Source organism: Hemiscyllium ocellatum, chromosome 16 (assembly GCF_020745735.1).
Source record: "Hemiscyllium ocellatum isolate sHemOce1 chromosome 16, sHemOce1.pat.X.cur, whole genome shotgun sequence".
Lineage (NCBI taxonomy): Eukaryota > Metazoa > Chordata > Chondrichthyes > Orectolobiformes > Hemiscylliidae > Hemiscyllium > Hemiscyllium ocellatum.
The window spans coordinates 56,718,743-56,744,196 of NC_083416.1; the positions used below are offsets into that span (position 1 = coordinate 56,718,743).

A 25,454-nucleotide genomic window follows, 5' to 3' on the forward strand; every position below is an offset into this window, starting at 1 on the left:
AACTAGGCACAAAACGATATGACGCTCCCTCATTAGTTTCCTTACATACAGATAAGGAAAGATACACATCCGACTGGGACAACACATCCATCTGAGGACAAGCCAAACAGAGACACGCACGAGAATTCCTAGAAACATGGCATTCCAACTGGAACTCTGTCAACAAACATATTGACTTGGACCCCATTTACCACCCGCTGAGAAAAAGAACAGGAAATGACATCACCATAGGAAATGAAATTAGCAACCCAAAGAAACCTAAACATATAAATAGAAAGCAGGAAACATCAGCAGTGCTTCGTCCAGAGGCTCACTGAAGATGTTACCCAGTATGGTGATGAAGCGTCTGAAAACGAACCTTTGATTTCTATTTCATTCAAATTCTTATGAGGAATATCAAAATTTTAACATGATTTAACTTTATTCAGGGTACCAGTGCTTTTACACCATCAACTAACATGCAATTCATCAGGAATTTCAGTATTTTCCCACCAGGGTAGCAAGTCACTTTAATTCTTGACTCCACAAGAGTTAGCTGTATATAAAAAGAAAACATTTATTTGATAAAGCTCCACACCGGTGAACATGATCACACATTTTTATGGTCTGAATTACTTCCAATTCTACTTCTAAAATGCCCTTTCTTTTATAAAAGAATTCTGAAATTCTTTTACAGCAACAGGATCACTTATAAATACATGTTCTAAAACAATCAGAATTTGAAAAATATTAGATTATTTTGCAATACTTACAGCAAAAGATAGGTCTAACTCTCCCAGCTGAGAAAGTTAAAATGTCAATTGGGTAAAAAATTAGCAAAGGAGTAGTAAAACAAAAGTGGGGTTAATTAATGACTAAAATGGGGCTTTACTCATGAAGACAGGGCATGACAAAAATATAAATGCATTTTTGAATTTGTCTATGCAAAGGAAGAAGCTTCCATAGTTCTAGTGGAAAGAGATAAATGGACACACTGGATGAATTAAAAATTGACAATAGAAGTTATCAGAAAGTCTGGCTGTACTTAAGCTACGGAGGAAAGCAAGAGTTGAAATTATGGAAGCGCCACCTAAAATCTTTCAATACGACATAGATATGGGAGTGGTTGCAGAGGACTGTAGAATTGCAAATTTTAGATTCTTGTTCAAAAAATTAGTGCAAAAATAAAGCCAGCAATGAAAGGCCATATTAACCTCAGTGGCAGGAAAGGCTATGGAAATAATACTCTAAGACAAAATTACCAAGCAATTGGACACGGGTGGATTAATTATGCAAAGACAACATTGAAATGTCGAAGATAAATCCTGTTTAACATTCAGAGTTGATGAGGGTTATGCAGTTGATATGGTACAGATGGGTGTCAAAAGAAGTTGTTATGGTCTTAAAAGTGCAACATTATAAGCTTGTTAATGGAATTACAAGCACAGGGCATGGAAGTGGTAATTGTGATGAAACAATGAGATTTGTAAAGGTGTTAATATTGTTTACTGCAAATTTGAATTCTTGGGATTCAAACTTAAACATTTGAGCTTGATGGTGCATTTGGAATTTTAACAAGTTTTTTAAAACTGCAATACCCACAATTCCAAACAATCTAACCTATCCAGAGATTCTCTGGAAGGCTTTTGATAAGATTCTTTGTATGTAGTTAGTGGGCAAAGTTAAATCATGTGATTAGGTGGCAATATATTAGCATGGATTTAGAATTGGTTGATAGACAGAAAACAGAAAATCAGAATAAATGACTAGTGGGGTACAGTAAGGTTCAGTGCTTGGGCATCCAAGTATTCACTATATATATATATATATATATATATATATATATATATAAAGTCCTTGATGAAGGAACCAAATGTAATATTTCCAAGTTTACTGATTACACAAAACTAGGTGGGATTACGGGAGTGAGGAAACAGCAAAGGAGCTTCAAGGTGATTAAGACAAGTTAGTGAGGAGGTAAACACATGGCAGATGTAGTACAACATGGCTAAGTATGATGTACAGTACAACATCGATTATCCGGATATCAATTATCTGAATATTGGATTATCTAAACAAGATCTCAAAGTCCCATAAAAACGGCATTAGGCAATTCAGTACTCAGTTATTAGTTAAATGGCATCATGGCATGCATTACTGGAAAACTGGCACTTAAACTACCGCTTCTTTACCATCAGATCGCAGTGGCACAGTGGTTAGCACTGCTGCCTCACAGTGCCAGAGACCTGGGTTCAATTCCCGCCTCAGGCGACTGACTGTGTGGAGTTTGCACGTTCTCCCCGTGTCTGCGTGGGTTTCCTCCGGGTGCTCCGGTTTCCTCCCACAGTCCAAAGATGTGCGGGTCAGATGAATTGGCCATGCTAAATTGCCTGTAGTGTTAGGTAAGGGGTAAATGTAAGGGTCTGGGTGTGTTGCGCTTCGGTGGGCCGGTGTGGACTTGTTAGGCCGAAGGGCCTGTTTTCTGGGCAGCACGGTGGCACAGTGGTTAGCACTGCTGCCGCACAGCACCTGAGACCCGGGTTCAATTCCCAACTCAGGCGACTGACTGTGTGGAGTTTGCACGTTCTCCCCGTGTCTGCGTGGGTTTCCTCCGGGTTCTCGGGTTTCCTCCCACAGTCCAAAGATGTGCAGGTCAGGTGAATTGGCCATGTTAAATTGCCTGTAGTATTAGGTAAGGGGTAAGTGTAGGTGTATGGGTGGGTTGCGCTTCGGCGGGTCAGTGTGGACTTGTTGGGCTGAAGTAGTCTAATCTAAGAAAAAAAAAGTGGGCGGCACGGTGGCACAGTGGTTAGCACTGCTGCCTCACAGCGCCTGAGACCCGGGTTCAATTCCCGACTCAGGCGACTGACTGTGTGGAGTTTGCACGTTCTCCCCGTGTCTGCGTGGGTTTCCTCCGGGTGCTCCGGTTTCCTCCCACAGTCCAAAGATGTGCGGGTCAGGTGAATTGGCCAAGCTAAATTGCCCGTAGTGTTAGGTAAGGGGTAAATGTAGGGGTATGGGTGGGTTTCGCTTCGGCGGGTCGGTGTGGACTTGTTGGGCCAAAGGGCCTGTTTCCACACTGTAAGTCTAATCTAATCTAAAGATCGACTATCCAAGTGATCAATTATTCGAGCAAAATACTCCCCGTCTGTCTCGTTTGGATAATCGAGGTTTTACTGTAATACACTTCAGTGACAAAAACAAAGGATGTTTTAGGACATGTGAATATAGAAAGGAATCTGGGTGTCCTCGTATACCAATGAAAGTAGACTGGCAAGTGCAGCAAGCAATTAGGGAGTTTAGTAGTATATTGGCCTTCTATGAAGGCAATTTGTGATCAGAAGTAGGGATGCCTTACTGCAATTATACAAGGATTTGGCGAAACCATATCTGAAAGACTGTGTGTATTTTAAGTGCCCTACCTATGAAAGACACTTTCTAAATCAACCTTTTGGAAGCTGCTATTACACCCCTCTGTAGCAGATGAGACTTGAATCTGGCTCAGAGGGACTATGAACTTGCCACAGTATCCTATGAAAAGGATGAATTTGCCATGGATGGAATGCCAAATGCTGCCTTCAGTATCCTATCTACACTTCTGAGCATTCATTCCACCTATGTTGAAATGGTGTAAGCTGGTAAAGGGCATTGACTAGGCCACAATTGGAATAATATGTGCAGTCCTGGATGGTACATGAATAGGAAGGGTTTAGAAGGCTATGGGTCAAATGCTGGTTAATGGGACTAGATTAATTTAGGATGTCTTGTCAGCGTGGATGAGTCGGACTGAAGGATCTGTTTCCATGTTTTACAGCTCTAGGACTAACTGCAAAATAATGTACTGTGATTAGAGAAATGAGAAAAACCAATACAAAATAAGGGATATAATTTTAAAGGAGGTGTAAAAGCAGATGGGCCTGAGTGGCACCTCAGAAAGTTGAGAAAATGGTTAAAAAAATGTATCTAGGGTACAAAATGAGTGTACAAAAACAAAAGCAGTTATGATGAAGCTTTATTAAACATTGGTTCGGTGTCAAGCGAAGGGTTGCACCAAACTCTGAGCAGCTCAATTTAATTAGGATGTAAAGGCGTTCGAGGGGGAAGGGACAGAAAAGATTGACAAGTATGCTTCTAGGGATGAGACACATCATTTACATGAATAAAGTGACAAAGCAGAGGTAGTTCTACTTAGAAGAGACTATGCTGAGGTATACAGCACAGGAAGAGATCCTTAAATCCAACTCTTCCATGCTGAGCAGATATCCTAAATTAATCTAGTCCCATTTGCCAGCATTTAGCCCACGTCCCTTTAAACATTTCCTTTTATATACCCATTCAGATGTCTCTTAAATGTTGTAATTGTCTCCGCCAATTCCTCTGGCAGCTCATTCCATACATGCACCATCCTCGGTTTGAAAAAGTTACCCTTTTGGTCACTTTTTAAACTTGCCCCTCTCACCTTAAATCAATGCCCTCTAATTTTGCACTCCCCTATTCTGAGAAAAAGACTTTTGTTTATCCTATCTATGCCACTCATGACTTTATAAACCTCGATAAAGATCATCCATCAGCCTCCGATGCCCCAGTCTACTCACCCTCTCCCTATAGCTCAAGCCCTCCAACCCTAGCAACTTCCTTGTAAATCTTTTCTGAACCATTTCAAATTTCACAAAATCCTCCCTATAGCAAAGAGACCAGGACTGCACATTGTATTCCAACTGTGGCCTAGTCAATGCCCTATATAGGCACAACATGACATCCCAACTATTATCTTCAGTGCACTGATCAATAAAAAGACAAGCATACCAAATGCTTTCTTTACTATCCTTTCTACTTGACAGTCCACTTTCAAGGAACTATGAACCTACACTTAAAGATCTCTTTGTTAAAAACAATCCCCAGGACCTTACCACTAAGTGTATAACTCCTGTCCTGATTTGCTTTTCAGAAATGCAGCACACCACACTTACCTAAATTAAACTTCATCTGCCACTCCTCAGCCTGTTGGCCCATCTGATCAAAATCCTATTGTGCTCTGAGGTAACCTTCTTCTCGGTCCAGGAGACCTCCCATTTTGGTGTCACCCACAAATTTACTAACCATACGTCCTTTGTTCACATCCAAATCATCTTTATATAAATTACGAAAATCAGTGGACCCAGCACTGATCCTTGTGGCACTCCACTGGTCACAGGCTTCCAGTCTGAAAAGCAACCCTCCACCACCACCTTCTGTCTTCTGCCTTCGAGCCAGTTCTGTATCCAAATAGCTAGTTCCCCCTCAATTCCTTGTGATATAATCTTGCTAACCAGTCTATTATGAGGAACCTTGGCAAACGCCTTACTGAAGTCCATATAGATCACTTCCATCACTCTGCTCTCATCAATCTTCTTTCGTATTTCTTCAAGAAACTCAATCAAGTTCGTTGGACACTATTTCCCTCGTACAAAGTAATGTTGGCTATCCCTAATCAGTCCTTGCCTTTGAAAATACATGCAAATCCTGACCCTCAGCATTCCTGCCAAAAACTTGCCCACCACTGATGTTATTTTCACCAGTCTATCATTCCCTAGCTTTTCCTTACCACCTTTCTTAAATAGTGGCACAATGTTAGCCAACTTCCAGTCTTCTGGCGCCTCACCTGCAACTATCGATAATACAAATATCTAGCAAGGGGCCCAGTAATCACTTCCCTAACTTCCCACAGAGTTCTAGGGTACACCTGATTAGGTCCCAGGAATTTATCCACCATAATGCATTTAAGTTGCCGTTCACCATGTCCTCAATAAAATGGACATTTTTCAGAATGTTGCTATTTATTTCTCCACATTCTCTATTGTCCAAATCCTTCTCCGCAATAACATTAAACATTGATGCAAAATACTAGTTAATTAACTCCCCCATCTCCTGCGGTTCCACACATAGGCCACCTTCCTGATCTTTAAGGGGCCCTATTCTTTCCCTTGTTACCCTTTTGTCCTTAAATGTATTTGTAGAATCATTTTGGGTTCTGTTTAACCCAATTTGCCAAAGCTATCTCATGTCCCCTTTTTGCCCTTTTGATTTCTCTCTTAAGTATATTTCTACTGCCTTTATACTCTAAGGATTCACTTCTTCCCTGCTCTCAATACCTGACACAGCTTCTTTCTTATTATTGATCAATGTCTTAATTTCTCTGGTCATCCAGCATTCCCTACACCTACCAGCCTTGCCGCTCACCCTAACGGAAACATAGTTATCTAATTTTTGAAAGCTTCTCATTTTTCAGCTGTTCCTTTTACCTGTTTACATCCATCCCCAATTAACTTTTGAACATTCTTATATAATACTGTCAAAATCGGCCTTCCTCCAATTTAGAACTTCAACTTTTAGATCCAATCTATCCTTTTGTCGCTATTTTAAAACTAATAGAATTATGGTCATTGGCCCCAAAGTACTCCCTCACTGACACCTCAGTCACCTGCCCTGTCTTATTTCCCAAGAGTAGGTCAAGCTTTGCACCTTCTTGGGTAGGTCCATCCACATACTGAAATCAGAAGATTTTCTTGTAGACAAATTCAGAAGATTGAAACGAGATGCAAAAGGGGCATTGAAATCATTGGAAGCCTAGCAAAATTAAATCAGGAGAAAATGATTTAAATTCTGGAGGACTGTGAGCAGTTTGGTTCCCTCATTAAAGGGAAAAATATCATTTCATTTGAGGCAATTCAGAGAAGGCTTATTAGAATAACCCCAGTATGGATGGACTTCTTATAAAACAAAGGCTAAACAGGTTGGGACTCCACAAGAATGAAAGCTGATTTCATTCAAAATAGGATTCTTAAAAGGTTTGACAGAGTAACTGCTTAGAAGATGTTTCCCCTCACGAGTGTCTTGGACCAGATAGCATAATCGCAGAATTTAAGATGGAGAGGAGGAGGAATTTCTTCACTCCAAGAGAAGAGTATCTTTGGAGCGCCTTACGACAGTGAGTTGTGGGAGAAGAGTCATTGGCTGTATTTAAGGCTGTGGTAGTTAGATTTGCAATTACCAGGGGAATCAAGGGTTACAAGGAAAGAACTGGGAAGTGGCTTGAGGAATGTCAAATCAGCCATCATCCAATTGAACAGGCTCAAAGAGTCGAACAATCTTCTCATGTTCTTATTTCTTGTAACATAACTGGAGACTTTCAAGAACGAGAGCCACTAATTTCACACAACTGGCAAAGGAAACAAATGCAACTTGAGGAGAAACGTTATGCAGTGATTAGGTGCCTGGTGGCGGTAGATACAGTTTTCAGAAGGAAAAGAGATAATTATCAGAAGAGAAAAAAATTGCAAGTTTGCAGGATAACAGCAGGAACTGGGACTAGCTGATAGCTCACTGGTGTAAAAGGCTAAAGGACTTTCTTCTGTCCTATAACTACTCTATGTTAAGATTTTTATGCTTTTTACTCAAAGGTTTGCTTCTGGAGAAGGTGGGATAAGAAACTATTAAATTCCCTGGATGGTTTTCCCACCCACTTCCACTCATCCCTGACGTGCCCTCAATTTTACATGAGGTGAGTGAAGTGTAGGATGGACCTCCTATCTTTGTCCCAGTGAACTGCTATCGGAGGGCTGATCCCCATCTGGTCTAAAGTTTGAGAGCACTGGGAGGAATTCAAGGTATGAGAGAGGCCTATCAAGTGGACCTGCTCTGCTGCTGGGCAGGAAAGACAGGGAAAGCACATCCCTCAGGGATCCCTTCTGCACATCACACCTGTCACTTTTCTATATCATGCACAGCCTAACCTGCAAATCTGTCTGTTCCTTTTTCTTCTCTTAACCTCAGCTTCTCCATCAAGACCTCCACAATTCTTATCACATTACTGCACTCCAACAAAACTCTGACAGATGTCTCCCAACTCCAGCTCCATGCCATTATTTCTCCAAACTTATAAAATCTCTTATTACATATTATGTCATGGACTCCAAGGACACAGGACTTAGAAACTGGTAGATCTATTACTGTCACTGACACTGCCAGGGGTACAGAGCTTCTGCCTTGTTGAGTGGAAGGTCTCTTCTGCCTTAGTGAAGAGACTCACTTAGCTATGGTCCTGCTTCCATCAGCATAATCTAAGAGACAATGCATAAAATCTGCCTCTTCAACCAACCTTTTGCTCATGGGTCACAACAACTCTTTACAAGACTCATTGTTGTAATCCTGTGGTGTATCTTGTTATGTTTTAATGTATTAAAGGCAAAAAATAAGCAAGTGCTATCGTAATTGCCACCCGAGTGAGGTTGTTGGATATAGTGAACCTATTATGTTAAGCACAACTTTTCTTTGTTCAAGTTACTACTGCAAATTTTAAGCAGGAAGAAAGATACTTATCTTTCAAACATCAAACTATATTGAACAAAAACATGATGACATCTTTGAACAAAAGAGCTGGAGCTTTACTCAAAACCTAGCATCAACATGCTTTTATCTTTAGGAGTCCTGATGCAGAGGTAGGGATGGGTGGTTGACTTGAATAAAGTTTTCATTGTGCTGAAGTCAAAACCTGGCAGGGCAGATACATGCAAATTCCTTGCAAAATGGGTACACATAGTATTCAAGTGAGACATAAAACATTTGATGCTCCTTAGTTACAACAGTATACTATCATCAGGATTCAGAAGAAGATAATATCCATCACCTTCAAGAAATTAAAATCACAATCTAATTTGCATAATGCAGGGAAAAGTTTAATGATACAGGAGGGAAAGGAGTTAAGCACTACATGATTAAATTACAAATGAATAAATTGTGATTTACTCACTTTGATACTGTGAAAGTATTTTTTTCTGTTTGAAATGAAATAACAGGGCAATGTAACAAAACAGTCAAAACCTGGCAGGGCAGATGCATGCAAATTCCTTGCAAAATGGGTGCACATAGTATTCAAGTGAGACATAAAACATTTGATGCTCATTATAATTCATTATAAAAAAAAGTGAAAGACAGAATTTGAGCATATATAATTATTAAAGAATCAAAGTAAGAGATGTGAAGTTTGCAAATGTAGCTGTACTGAAACAAAGAAAGACAGAAGATCCCGCTTGAGCTGGTCTTATAAAGGGTCACTACAGCAGTGAGCAACACTAGTTCTACTAAGGATAAAAAAAAAACCGTACAACTCAATGCTAACAATAGCACTAAAGAAAATATCAAAGCCAAAATTCACGGCCCAAACATGCTTGCCTCTTCAGTCACTTTTCTGTTCCAAAGACATTTTGTCTATCATTCTCACATACTTATGATTGTCATCACATTAAAGGAGAAATGTGCACACATGTGGGCAAATGGACCAGCCTTAACACAAAGATGTCACAGCACAACATCCACTTTTTTCTTCCTCGCTATACATACAAAAACAATTTCTGCAGGGACACAGTCATCAGGAGGTGAAGGTTAAATATTTTTTCTTCCCTATCACAGGAACAATAAGGTAAATTTTGCTGCCTGATTGGAGCGTTAGCAAATCTCCTGTGCTTCCACTTTCAAAATATGCAGGCTCAGTGAATCTAAAACCTTATTCTCAGTCAGAAAAAATCTGATCCAGTATAAAGAAAGGGATATTCCTTCCTGTCACTTTTGTCTCAATACTAGCCAGAAGTTAATGTTTTTGAAATTTACAAAAACCAGAACTCAGAGTGCAATCAATCATTCTCAAGACATGCATGTTAAAAACTGAAAATAAAAATGTCTGCAGCAATTTGCTCCTACATGTTAAAAACTTAATTGCAACAGATTAAATTTTAAGAAGGTATTTAAGTATAATGATCAACTTTGCAAATATAACTAATCAATTTTGTATTTTCAAAGGGAAGCAATCACTTTTCAATAGGAAAGGGTTAATTTTAACCATAGGTTTCTACCATAACTACATAAAAACAAAGTCTTAGGTGTGGATAACTACATTAATACATGAAAAGTTTCAGTTTGGATGATTGGTTTTTTTTGTCCCTATAGAATTTCCACTTCAAAAACGATACTCTATTACACACGTTTTAGTTGTAAAAACAAGCAAAAGTTGTTGGCTGCATAAAAATCATTTATATTTTATCACTTTTTTATGAATTGAACAAGTTGTTTCCATCCGTGACTCCCACGAAGAAAAGGCCAATGCATCACACAATATCTGAACTTACTGGTTAAACATTTGTAAACTAGAGATAGTTCTTACCACAATCATTTCTGAAGTCTCTAAAACGATACATTCACAGCCTCGTCTCAAGCTTCCTGCAGTCTGCTTGCCAAAACTGGAACAGGATAAAGAAAAGGAAAATTCTCATATTAAATTAATTAAACCATGATACAAGTTACGCACAGCTATGTTTGGCTTGAACAGATTCATAGTCAGAGTCAACAAATAGTAACAGGGATGTCTTGCAAAGGAGCCAGTGAATGTGGTTTATTTGGACTTTCAGAAGGCTTTTGATAAGGTCCCAGGTATGTTATTAGCACACAAAAATTGAAACTCACGGGAATGGAGATAGTATACTGACATGGTGTTTTCATACCTTCATGATTCCCTTTATTTATGATGGTTCCTGGTACCTAGGGATGACTTTACTATGAGGTTATTAATTAATTAATTAGATCTTGATGTAAAATGCCCTGCTCCCTGATCTGTTACAACAGTGTGTTCTGGAGCCAACTGTCCTGAAAACAATTTATAATCACCTTATTTAGGGCTACCTTTGGCCATCTGATTTCATCTAGATTCTGGAAAATTCCCAAGGATTGGCAAACTACCAATGCAACAGCCTTATTTAAAAATAAAACGGAGGCAAAAGGGAGAAAAAGGAGCCAGTTGATTTAATATCTCTTTATTGGGAAAAGGTTATGAAGGATGTCATAGCAGAGCTTTTAGAAATACATGTTATGATCAAACAGAGTCAACATGACTTCATGGAGGAGAAGGTAAGAAGCCAGATAGATAAAAGTGGAAGCAGTGAATGTAATATATGTGGATTTTTAAAAGGCATTTGACTCATTGGGCTACTTAATTTTTGTTGTTGGTAATCACTGTGGTTAGTCACCATGAAGTTGCAGAATTTCTTTAAAAACAGAAGTATGTTACACAAGAGAAAAAAAAACATAAGTAAAATGTGCACGTGCTACAATTAGAAAGCATTTAACACAAAGCTCAAAACAAACAAAATTAAAAATGTCATTTGTCAAACCAGGATTCATACTGAGATCAGATTTGTTTAGGGCTACCTTTAGCTGTGATTAAAGCTTCAGTTTTCAAATTCTGTCTCTCCTTTTGGAGATACTCAACTCCAGAGAAAACGTCATTCCCATCTCAGTACGTTACATTTTAACTTGAACGATTCGTCTCAGTTTCTTCTTCTTGAAACATTCAGACAGGTTTATGGTTCCTGTCTCAGTCCACTAGAATGAACCTTTTACAATGTTAAGGGCCTTTTTTTTTCAGTCCCAGCAACTTAAATATTTCTATCTAAACTCTCCTGATTTGAAGCTCCACAAATCAATACATTTTGGCGAGGATAACTAGATCCGTAAACACATAGCTTCATTCTTCTCCTAGCACAAACCATTCTCCCTTTTGAATTAAACTCCAGATTTTTCTGAACGAGCCCAAAAATGTAAACTGTAAGCATATCAGAATAAACATTCTATGTTTTAATTCTACAGAGTCCTGCTAGTCACTTGACTGCACTCAAGTTCACTTAGAGTTGATGAACCAGGTCACCATTACAAAACACATTCTGACGTGTTTAAAAACATCACCCTCACAGAATTGCACCACATACATCTGACTGTATTTTAAAATCCAAATGATAACTGTATTTATTGTTATATAGTATAATATTTAGATTACACCCCCATCCCTAACTGTGCTTGAACCCCATTTCAGAGGGTGGCTAAGAGTCAACTATACTGTTGTGGCTCTGTAGTCACATATAAGCCAGATCAGCTAAGGATGGTAAACTTTCTTCCCTAAAGGACATTAGTGAGCCATATGGGTTTTTAAACAACAATTGATAGTGGATTTGTGGTTGTCATTACACTAGCTTTTTAAATAAAATCCAAAGATTTTATTAATTGACTTTAAAAGGCCATTATAGCACCCATTAAGAGCATTTAAATGGTCATTGCATAAACATATGGATGAAAATGAAATAGTGTACATTAGATGGGCTTCAGATTGGTTTCACAGGTCGGCACAACATTGAAGGGCAAAGTGCTTGTACTGCACTGTAATGTTCTATGCCACTGAAATAAGAGCCTGGGTTTCTGCATTATCAGTCCCTTGACATTACCGCTATGCCACTGTCTCCCACAAGAAATTTTAACCTACTACATTCACGGACTTTCAAACAAACATATCCTTTTCTACTAGTACACCTCTTTAATAATTACTTTTAAAGCTGGATGTAGGTTCGCTCGCTGAGCTGAAAGGTTCATTTTCAAATGCTTTGTCACAATACTAGGTAACATCTTCAGTGAGCCTCCGAAGGAAATACTGCTTGTATTTCCTGCTTTCTATTTATATGTTAGGTGAACTCTAGCAATAAGCACACTGACTTGGATCCCATCTACCATCCCCCTGAGAAAAAGAGCAGGAAATGACATCACCATAGGAAATGACATCACCAACCCAAGGAAACCCAAGCATATAAATAGAAAGCAGGAAACACCAGCAGTGCTTCGTTTGGAGCCTCACTGAAGATGTTACCTAGTATGTTGACAAAACATCTGAAAATGAACTTCCAGCTCAGCGAGCAAACTTACATCCAGAACTTCAGCCTGAGCTACAAATCTTCTCAAACGCGCTAACTTTCATAGCTATCTTGAAGGCATTAGGAAGACAAGCTAAGAAAATGGACAATAATGCATCATAAATGCAGTCACAGGATGCTTTTGTGACTTCACGCTGTAGATGGGTGGACAACTGATTACTGATATTCTAGCAGCAAATGCTGGGAGAGAAAAGCACAAAATCAGATGACAGTGATATTATACTAAAAATAGTGCAATAGAAGATAAACCTCGATACCAACGAAAACTATTAGCACACAAAAGGCCACTGAAAATAGCTTTGCTAAGCAGGTGGAATCAGAAAGGCAGCATGTCACAAACATTACAAACTGGAAGAGAGCACCAGCGTGTGGAAATCTCAAGAAATTACCAACACTTAGACAACATTAATCATGAGCACTGGGACACTTACAATCCAACAGGGACTACTGGTACACAAACAACACATGGTAAATCTCTAGAGAAAATAACAACTGAGATTTCACATCTTTGTCATTTCAATTTCTAAATGTATATTTCTGGCCTATAGCACATGAGGTCAGTCAAAAACCGTTCAGGTTTTCATTGTGCATATACAACACAAATAGATTTAACAAAATACCAGAATATATTTCATCATAATTACAGCAAAACAACATGTATTTAATATATACACACATACTGAAAAAGCAGAGCAACTCAAAGGGCCAAATGGCTTGATCTGCAGCCTATTTTGCATGTTTGTGTGCAACAGGAAAGTTCAGGTGAGAAGACTTCAAATGGAAGGTTTAAAGAGATACTTTTTTTGTTAAGGCAGAAAACAACAGCTTATATAAATTGTGTTCTTAGCTTGCCACAAGGATTCTACTTCAATATTATATTCAAATCCTTTTCCCAGACTAATTACCTTTTATCACCATCAAACCTTTAAATTGTGTTAAATATCTGTGACAGAGTTCAAAATAAGAGACCTTAAATATCAGATAGCCATGAATATGTCTAATAAAGAATTCATGAGAAATGTCTTGCCCCAAAAACTGCTGAGAATGTGGAACTTGCTACTACATGGAGTTAAAGTGAATAACATAGCTGCACTTAAAGTAAAGGTAGATTAGTTTTTAAGAGAAATTAGAAAAGAAGGATATATTGACAGGTTGGATGGAACAAGTTGGGAAATGATTCGGATGTATCATAAATATCAGCAAGACAAGTTGATTCAAATAGCATACTTCTGTATGCTGTACATTTATGGAATATTCATACGTTTATATGAGAGTGTTTTCTTTCCTGTAAACTTGTGTATATTTTAAGCTACACCCAACTTTATTACATTGCCCTCAGTTCCAGAATCATCTGTTCTTAATTTACAAAACTATCAGTCCTGCTATAATATGTATTATTCTATTTCACGAAAATTCATACATTAGAAGGAAAATGTTTAGCTCCCAAACATTGCTGTATAGGAAGGGTGGTGCTTCTCAAATACAGAAATACAAAGACATCACTTTCAAATTTTATTACCATAGTTTGGAGTTAAGACATCAGAGAAGATTAACAAATTATATTTGCCATGATTTTATGCAAGAAACTAACTCAAATACAGCATGCTCCTTCAGTTTGTTAGCGGGAAGAAAATGTTGATGTAGAATAGACACTGACATCCAAGACAAGTATTCATCGAACACCTCATGACTATGAGAAGCGTTTTACAGCCAATGAAGTATGTTTTGTGAATTATAGTCAGTGTTGCAGTGTAGGAAAGGTGATAGCTAATTTCCAGTCTTGTTGGATGTTAAATTGGGGATAGGTATTAGCCTGGAATGTGGAAAATACCCCTGCTGTTTACGGGACTTTTTACATCCATTCACATGGGCAGATGGAAACCAGTTTAAACAGTTCATTTGGAATTCAACACCTCTGACGGTCTATTACAGCTTAATTTTTGTTTTAACTCATTCCCCAATCTGAAGTTGACCCCTGAGCCTTGTAATGTACTACCAACCGAGCCAATGCTGACTTCAGCAATCACACAACCCCATGTTAATTCAATTCATCATCAGGCTGGGTTTCTCCTGAAGCCACTTTGCCAAGATAAAAAGTTGATTAATTTTTAACAAAAAAAAATCAACAGAACAGTAGAAGACAGAAAAGTAAAATGATCACATTTCATGGTAAACAACTTTTTCTTTCACAGAATCTCAATTGACTTGCAGCTTTCTCCATCCCTAACCCTATCACAATTTTAAGCTAGGATGCTGACATGTACAATCTTCCAGCGGTGTTGGTGTTCAATCGAGCTTAAGTATCCTAGTATTATAATTAGCAAGGAACAAACACTGGTTTTACAAACAGACATTGTTAAACTATATTTTCTAACTGCTTAAAACTTGACAATCCTTCATTACTGCATTACTAGTCCACAGCGGAGTCTTGCTATCATTTATCTCAATTCAATCAAACCTTGTACACAAGCATTATTAGTTAAAATAGCATTTTAAATGCACCCTATTTAAGGTATTATAACTCCCAGTTTAACTTGGTTTCCTTGCTATCATTTTACAGATTGGCAGCAAAGAGTAGAAGCTCACACTTGATATGAAATTGACAAAAATTCAGACAAGCTATTTAAACATGACAAGGCATAAGGGGGAAAAAAGGATAGATTAGCGAAAATAAGATTGCTTAGAAAAAGGATATCAGGCTCAAATTGATAATCTGTTTAGTAGGTTTTGTAGTATTTCATCTGTCATACTCTACTGCTGCCTTCCACCACTGTTGCAGCTTATCTATGCACTATCACTATAGCAACAGAGAATCTATTCAATAGTGACAGGAAAAAAAATGAGCTGTGGGCTCTTCCCTGACATTGATTTTCTTGACATACTGAAAAATAGGGACTCTGGCTGGTCAAATTATTCCTTTATGGCTCCAACTGGAGAATCGAAGACTTACCTCTGACACTTGTACCATTAAGCAGAACATTACAAAGCACCTTAAAAACTCCCACAATTTCCTAAACATATTCTAAAAAGGTACAAATTCTTGTATGAAAATTCCATAAAGTCAACAGCATGCAACATGACAGTAGATATATTTACTGTAATGGTGAATTTTCAGTTTATTGTTTGAAATTAGTCTTCCAAGGCTTAAATCTTTAGTGAAAATTTAGTATATTATTGAGGATGAATGAACACTCCCAACAGAATTACTCCAACAAAACTGCATATTCCTTTCTATCCTTTTCTATAAGTGAAGCTTAAATGATTACGGTGAACTTCTTTTCTAGAAGAATTGTAACTTCAATTCCAAATAATTTAGAACAGAATCATAAAAGTTTGTAACTATGTTATCTTACTATATTTGTTCCATTCCGAAACAATAACGCTGCAAGAGAAATACAGGAAACCCTCAAAGTCACGGTTGCAGTCCTGAAAATTGCACCTTTTGGTGAAATTCTGTCAAATGATAACATTGATTCCTGTGGGAATCAGAGTAAAACTCAAGTTGCATAGGATCTTCCTTAGCAGAAAAAAGTATCAACAAATTGTACTTGCAGCTTCCAAATTGAAATTACTGTACACAAAATGACTGAATTCCAACAGTAACTGAAATAAGTGAAAATAAATCTAAAAATTTAAAACGTATAACATGCAACATTCTATATACAGAATCCATTACAGAATACAGAGACATTCTGAGATTGCAACCTCAGATGCGACTGCCCTGAGCATGCACCAACAGAGCCTTTGCTCACCAAACTTTGGTCCATCTTCTGAGGGGCATTACTTGTTCCTAGCTACATTGTGGCAGCTGCCTGGTATTGTTTTCTTTTGGCAGCATGTTGGTGGCAATGTTGTGGGTCAGTTAGGGAACAGAGTGTGCAGCTGCTGCACTCAATTGTGCTTGGCCCCCTCCCAGGCAATTGGTGGTGGTGGTAGTAGTGTTGGGGAGGGGAACCGGACAGCATGCACAATGGACCCTCCTGAAGCAAGAAGAATGGCTCTGTTATGTCTCCACCGGTGCTGAAGGTGGTAGCAACTAGTAGGAATGCTCACAGCCTACGAGGCGGATGCCACTGTGTGAACACAAGTCCAGGGCCTGCTCAGGGGAATATTGAATGCAGACATCCTGTAAGACTATATGACATCAGAACAAAGGTAAGTCATTCAGTCCACCGAGTCTGCTTCACCATTCATGGCGGATGCGACAACCTTCAATTACACTTTCCTGCCCTTTTCCACATAATCCTTGATCCCCCTGCCAATTAAAAAGGTGTCTAAACTTGAATGTACATAACAACCCATCTTTTACAGACATCTGTGGCAAAGAATTCCACAGATTCACTGACCTCAGGAAAAAAAGTCCTTATTTTGGTCTTAAATGGGCAACACCTTAATCTGAGATTCTGTCCTCTGATTCTATATTGTCCTAGAATGGGAAGCACCCTCTGTATTTACTTTTGTTATGCTAGTAAGTATAAGTTCAACCTACTCAACTTCCATTCACTAGAAGATCTCTCTATATCCAAATCAACCTCTTGAATTTTCTCTGTACTGCCACTGATGTCAGAATATCTCTTCTTAGATAAGGGAACCAAAATGGTTCACAATATTCCAGCTATTGTCTGACTAGTGCTTTGTATAGTGTAAGCAAAACCTTCCAACTTTCTTACTCCATTCCCTTTGAAATAGAAGGGCAACAGTCCATCTGTCTTCCCCATCATTTGTTGAACTTTGTTGCTAATGCTGATTCACACGAGGATCCCCAAAGTCCTCTGTGCTCCAGCTTTCTGCAGTCTTTCCTCATTTAAATAATGAGCTCTTCTATTGTTCCTTCCAAAGAACATAATCTCTCTCACATGATATCTCGACAGAGTTAATAGTAGTTATCTTTTCCCTGGTATTCAAGACTCAGGGCACATGTTTAAGGTGAGAGGAGAAAGATTTTTTTAAAAATTTGAGGGGCAAACATTTTTAACGGATGGTTTGTGTGTGGAATGAACTTCCAGAAGAAGTGGTGGATGTGGGTATAGCTGCAACATTTAAAAATCATTTGGATACGACATGAATTATAAAGGTTTGGAGGGATATGGCCAGGAGCAGGCAGGTGGGACTTGTTTAGTATGGGATTCTGCTCGGCGTGGTTGGGTTGGACCGAAGAATCTGTTTCCATGCTGTATGCCTACATGGCTCTAAATTCCAGTATTATATTCCATCTGTCGTGCAGACATCCTGTGTAATTCAGTGTCATAAATGACTTGGCAAAATGTTCATGCATTAATGCAGTGTAAGAGTATGTCTGACAGGGCTATGATGGAGCATGTAGTCATCTTCTATGCCGTGTCTTTCTAATAACATCTCCACTCGAATTACAGCAACATCTGGTTCAGTAAGCAATTTGTATCATTTCAAAATTACGTAAATCATAACACAGAGAATTTTCATTGTGCATAATGCTTCAAAATACCTAAACCATCTTAATGCTAAATCTCTTCACCACATGTTTAAAATAGACAATAAGGTTTCTATAAGTAACAACACAGGTGCAAAAACTGAATTGTACAATTCAGAACTCACCACGCAAACTGATCAATGCTAGTTGCATGAGATGGGGCAACAGGAGCCCACATTACACTATACTTGATTTTCAGTATTGTTGGAAATAAGATATATTTTGTTGAAGCTTTCCATCATGCATTCATCAGGACATTTTGTAAGAAAGCCAATTCAAGAGGACAAACAATATTTATACTGCATAAAAGAGTACTGATTAGTTTTTAAAGTTACCCCGATTGGTAAAAGGTGTTATATTAAAGAACGTTCCCATTAATGCTGATAACCTGCTGTTAACTGTCATTGTTAAAATTGTGAACCAGGTAGGGTTACCAGCGAAAAACTGTGATCTATTTTGTTGAGTTGAAACAGGTGCTGTATGTGCACACAATTTCTTTTTCTGTCTACAAAGTACAGTGCCCTATGTATTAATAGGCGTGGCAACCGTTAGCCTGACCAATTGTAAATTTGAGAATGCTAAATAATCAGATAAAGTGTCTCAATATTTTTAGGTATATGCACAGACACATATGCATATTTATGTGTATACACTTATATGTTGCATCTTTAAGTGAACATAAACATGCATATGTGGCATACAGTCAGTTCTGCTATAATGTGATTGTTCCATCCTTGTGCAATCCTGCGTTATAAGAAACTTGTGTAATAGCAGCACCATTTCAAAGAGTAGAATCCCTACAGTGTGGAAACAGGTCCTTCGGCCCAACAAGTCTACACCGACCCTCCGAAGTGTAACCCACCCAAACTTATTCACCTACATTCAACCCCTGACTAATGCTCCTAACCTACACATCCCTGAACACTGCAGACAATTTAGACAGAGGTGGGTACTGCAGATGCTGGAGATAAGAATCAAGATTGGAGTGTTGCCGGAAAAGCATGGCAGGTCAGGCAGCATCCGAGGAGCAGGAAAATCGACATTTTGGGCAAAAGCCCTTCATCTGGAATGAGCACTGTGGACAATTTAGCAGGCCAATTTGCCTAACCTGCATATCTTTGGATTGTGGGAGGTAACCTGAGCACCTGAAGGAATCCCACGCGGACATGGGGAGAACATGCAAACACTACACAGACAATCATCAAAGGCTGGAATCGAACCTGGATCCCTGGCGCTGAGGCAGCAGTGCTAACCACTGAGCCACCATGTCACCCAGTTGGAGTCACTTTATAACAAACACAAGCTTTAAAATTTTATGCTTTAAAAAGTGTTCCAAGTCATCAATCGTGTTATTGCAAATGCATGTTAACAAAATGTGCATTATAGCAGAACAAACTGTATTTGTAGATTCACATACATGCATGTATAATTGTAGGTAAACATATGTGCTATCTACTATTTTTTTAAAGAAATGGAAAGTATATGCAACACAGTAATGCTATATCTATAATTCTGATCATTGTTCACTTTCATTCAACTGCAATATCTGCCAATAAAGAGAAAACACAAAATTATAAAGCTGTCTTCATTGATATGATACAATAGTTACCCAGGTAAAAACAAAACAGAAACATGCTAAAAGACCAGAAGAACATAAGATATAGGAGTAGAATTAGCCCATTCAGCCCATCAAGTCTGTTCTGCCATTCTATCAGGGATGATACATTTCTCAACCCCAATCTCCTAACATCCTTCTCCCCATAAACTTTGATCCCTTTACTAATCAAGAACCTATCTCCGTTTTAAATACACTCAATGATTTGGGCCTCCACAACTTCTGCAGCAATGAGTTCCACAGATCAACCACCCTCTGGCTGAAGAAATTCCTCATCTCAGTTCGAAAAGGGTTGTCCCTTCACTCAAAAAGGTTGTGCCCCTTGGATTCTAGTCTCTCCTACCAGCGGAAACATCATCTCTACTTCCCGAAGAATGGTCATAGGAAATTTAGCATATTCACTACATCAGTTTTTCTTCCTAAAATTTGTTTATTCATGTCATCAACACATCATATGCAAAGACAATACATAATGTATTTTCAAATGTTAAATACATTTCTAGATGTGCTTGAAGGTTTTGATGTACTGTACTGTTATCATCAGATATGAATTGCTAACGAGTATGCTTGGCTACATAGCAAATTCTGTGACACTAGTCACGGGTTCTGTGGGTCTTTATATAGCTGATGAATGCAACTGTACAGCCATATCTCTGATCACAATTCTGCAGGTGTTTCTGAGAGGTGGAATTGGGCCTTGGTCTTGAGATCATTACATTCTTTTCTTCAGCTCCTTTTCCATGCTTCATCCTGCCAATGGATGTTCTCAAAGACTTGTGTCCCTTCATGCAATAGTGTCATCCTGGTCAATTTCTTCTGAATGAGGGTCTCCAAGTGTTGACATCTAAGTTGCATTTCTTGAGGGAAGATTTCAGAGAGTCTTTGAAACATTTCCTTTGTCCTCCTCTTTGAGTGCCTTTCTTGAACTAAGCAAAGATGATGTTCTTTAGCAGTTGGAACTTAAGCATCCTGAACACATGGCCAGCTCAGTGGAGTTGGTTTCAGATGATTGGGCCTCGATGCTGGTACAATTAGCTGTTTCAAAGACACTGACATAAGTACGCCTGCTGCCAAATATCCATTAAGACTTGGGATCAGCCCATTCCTTACTTCTATGCATATTTTAAACCCCGTTCTTACTCTTTGCTGTTTTTAATCCTGGTCATTTATAATTTTAATGCTTTGCAGTAGGGATACCATCACATTCTACTTGCCTCTTGACAATCTGATGTGCAGGGGATGGAAAAAAAGGGTTTTTAAAAGAAAGGAAGGTAACGATTAAAGACATATACAATGGACAACCTTAGTTTTAGCTGGTCAAGGGTTAATAGAGGCAAATTTTCAAACAGAAAATGTGTAAGAAATATTCTTCCTAAACGAGCCTAACAAGAGAAAAACTGGTACTATTTATCTTTGATGCGGCATTGGATATTAAATGCTGGGAGTTGTCCATTCTAGTCGAAGATTGAACTTCTATGAATCTCGCAAAAGCTGGCTCAAGGTGGGACAACATATGCAGGATCAAAGGCTAATACATCTGCTCGACAACCACCCCAGATGTTGGGTGATTGGATAAATATGTTACCTGACATCTTGAAGAGATTAGTACATCACAAGTATTACGTAATAAAAATCAACAGCTGGTAAAGGTCAGCATGATTGCCAAGGACTAGTCTAGTCAACCACTGAAGTTGTGAAAAGGCCTTGTTTGGAAGATCAACTATATGAGAATGGATTCTGCTGTCTGGGAAGACCAAGCACTTACAAATAAATTTCATTTCACCATAGTCCCAGATGATGATAGAGGTGTGATCTCATTAGAGAGATATGACTGATGGTGGTTTATCCAGAGGGTCACCACACGTGAGATGTGGAGATACGTGCAGAAGGTGGGACTTGCATGGTGACTTCAGCTGGTACGGAATTGGGCCCAAACTGTTGGCATCACTCAGCTGGGTGGACAGGTAGTCTTGAGAATACACCAGTGTATATTCAACAAAGAAGTTTGATCATGCTGTATGACCACCCTCGGTACATAACAGGATGAAACTAGTCCAAAAAGAGAATAGTGTAGCTCAGACTCAGGAATGGGCTCTACAAAACATCTACAGGTATGTGTAAATCCAGAAGGTTTTAATTAAAACTAAGCATCACTGAAGTTATCAAATGCCATACTATCACCAAGAAGCTGTAATGAACTACACAGCACCACCTACTGACCAGATGAAATATCATTCTACAGTGCAGCAATTGCATTTATTTTCGAAGTGAAAAAAGTTGAACTTTGTCCACTCCATCCAATACAAGCTCCTCCACTTCATCTTCCAAAGCAGTATTACGACAACACGTGAGCATAAGTTGCAAACTCCAGACAACACATTACTCAATAAATAGAATTTTTCAAACGCATACCTTTACAACAAATACTGAAGATTTGAACATTTTGGTCAGCAAGGAAAGGTTAGTTAACTTTGCATAGTTAAATAAAGATGTTGTACAAAAATTTTCAAATACATTTCCAGACACGTCAGCATTACTGGGCTATTTTCACCTATTTGCTCTCATTACAACATGCATGTACACGGTCAAGGAACCAATTTCATGGAAATGAAAAAATGCTTTCAGAATTATTTATAGATTTTTATATCATCCCCGAAACATAAATGCTGAAGAGGAGTCATATTGGTCACAAAACATTAAGGGTTTCTCTTGCCACAGATGCTTCCAGACCTATTCATGTTGTTTTCGAGTATTTTGTTTTTATTAGAAAACTCCAGAATCTGATACATATTACTTCTGTGTTTCTTTTGTCTTTTACCAACTTCCATTTCACCCACCTCTGGGTCTAATGCTATTTCTTCAATTTATAATGATAATATGCAAGGTGAAGAATAAATTTAACTCTTTGTCAAGCAATCAGAACAAACAAATGCTATAATACAGATTTATCTTTTACTAAAAATATGTTTGCGTTTCTTCAGCTGGTCAAAGGCTCAGGGCAAATTCAAGTAGTAAAATAGAATTTTACACTTATCCCAGGGAAGACTATCAAGTTATCACAGTCTATTTATTTAACTGTAAGTCAACAGGTGGGGAATTACATCTGCAAAGCTCTTTTTGATATACATAGTATATTTGTATTGTCTCATTTACCTCAGTCGGCTAGATGACTGATTTGCAATGTAGAGTAATACCAAAAGCATGGATTCAATTCCTGCGCTGACTAAGGTTACCATGAAGAACTCTCCTTCTCAACCTCCTCCCTTGTCTGTGATGTAGGTGACCCTCAGGTTAAAACACTAGCGCTCGCTCTCTCTCTCTCTCTCTCTGAGAGAGCAGCCTCAACTTGATTTAATCTTTAATTCTAGCCCCCATTCACACAAAAGACAAAGAAACAGACATAGTTAAGGAATAAACAAAAAGAGAGATGTAACTGGTCAGTTCACTTAAGCTATTTCCATGTTGCACTGAGTATTGCAGTAGTTATATTTCAATGAGATCCTTCTCATCCTTCTATACTTCATCGCCAGAATCCTTCTTGTGAATCTCCTCAAGGTCCCTTCCAAAGCCTGCTCACCCGTCCTTGAAAACCAGGCCTAAGACTGCTCACAGTATTTCAAGTGACCAGAGCCTTACAAAGCCTCAGCAATTCATCTCTGCTCTTGTATTCTAGCCATCTTTAAATAAATGCTAACATTGCATTTGCCTTCCTAACTGCCAAATGAACCTGTATACAGTATTAAACTTAAGAGAATCATGAACTAAGGCTCACAAGTCTCTTTATGCTCCAGATTTACAAAATCTTTCTTCATTTAGAAAATAGTTTGTGCCTCTAGTCTTCCGACCAAAACATGTAACCTCACATTTTTCTACATTGTATTCCATCTGCCACTTCTTTGCCCACTCTACTAATCCTAGGGATTTGTTACACTTCAATCTTATTGATTTCCTCATTACGGAAGTTTTACTTAATTTTATTCAATCCCTGTTCCTGATCCATCATTAATTTCCTCAAGTCTTCCAGCAAGCTATCTTCCTTTTTTATTGTAAATACTGAGGCAATGTAATTATTCAACATGCCTGCCATTTTTGCATAGTCATTGACAAAACTCCCACTTCCAGTCTCCGATCAGTCAACACTGCTTCCAACACCCCTTCTTTTGATTTTAATGTCTACGGCAAGTTCCTTTCATAATCCCATTTAGTTGCTCTGATAAGCTTCTGTGGTCCTGTGCTGGTCTTTGTCTCTTTCCCATTCAACAGGATCTGTGCAGTTTTTGCATTTTTGTAAGGCCTCTCTCAACTTAATACTGTCCCTAATCTTCTTTAGATGTCCATGGCTTTTCTTTTCCTGTGAAGTGGTGCTTTTCCCTCTCAGGTGTGTAAATTAGTTTTGGTTTTGTTAAATCTTTCTTTAAACATTCTCTAGTATTCTTCACAAACAAAATCAAAAGTTGATGGAAAAGCTCAGCAGGTCTGGCAGCATCTCCAGAGACATCAAAGTTACCGTTTTGAGTCCGGTGACCCTCAGTGTTTCTTCACCGGAACTGAAAACTTAAGTGTGATTTCTCCTCACAGATGCTGTCAGACCAGTTGAGGTTTTCCAGCAACTTAGAGTCAGATGTATAGCACAGAAATCGACTCTTCGGTCCAACTCGTCCATATCAATCAGGCATCCTAACCTAATCTAGTTCCATTTGCCAGCATCTGGTCCATATCCCTCCAAACCCTTCCTATTCATATACCCATTCAGATGCCTTTTAAATGCTGTAATTGTATCAGCCTCCACCATTTCCTCTGGCAGCTCATTCCATACACGCACCACCCTCTGTGTGGAAAAGTTGCCCCTTAGGTCACTTTTATATCTTTCCCCTCTCATCCTAAACCTGTGCCCTCTAGTTCTGGACTCCCCCCCCCCACCCCAGGAAAAAGATCTTGACAATTTATCCTATCCTATCCTATCCTATAGAGATTTTATAAGCCTCTATAAGGTCACTCCTCACCCTCTGGTGTTCCAGGGAAAATATCTCCAACTTATTCAGCCTCTCCTTTTAGCTCAAATTCTCCAACCCTGGCAATATCCTTGATGATCTTTTCTGAACCTTTTCAAGTTTCCAAACATCCTTTTGATAGGAAGGAGACCAGAATTGCAAGTAATATTCAGCAACACGCCCCAGGATCTTTCCATCAAGTACACAAGTCCTGCTCTGATATGCTTTTACACCTGATCAGGTCCTGGGGATTTAGTCACGTTTATGCATTTCAAGACATCTAGCACCTCCGAACTTATGCTTTTGTTTCTGATTTACAGCATCTGCAGTTATTTCTGTTTTTATCCACTATTCTTCTGCTGTTTTACCCATTAGTAGATTTTCCCAGTTTACTGGTGGACTCTGATTCATCTGGTTAAAGCCAGCGTTACTTCAATCTAAAACTCTCGTAGTCTATTCATGTTTATCCACTATCAAATGCTCCAGTGTACTCAATCATGTCATGATTATTAATAAATATTCAGCCACAATTAGGTTACTAATTAAATACTTCTCAATTTTAAATCTAATATTGCTGTCCCATTCTTGCATCCAAGATGTCATATTGCAGTAAACAATTCTGGACAAATTTCAGAATT

General features: G+C 38.6%; 1 protein-coding gene across 7 annotated transcripts in view; it reads right to left on the reverse strand.

Moving 5' to 3' along the window:
- The window catches only part of LOC132823438 (rap guanine nucleotide exchange factor 6-like), a 397,644-nt gene that overhangs the window by 236,529 nt on the left and 135,661 nt on the right, over positions 1-25,454 (reverse strand). For all 7 annotated transcript variants that reach the window (XM_060837290.1, XM_060837289.1, XM_060837288.1 and 4 more), the window contains one exon: positions 10,175-10,250. In XM_060837290.1, the coding sequence (XP_060693273.1) occupies positions 10,175-10,250 (76 nt within the window). The remainder of the gene's footprint in view (positions 1-10,174; positions 10,251-25,454) is intronic.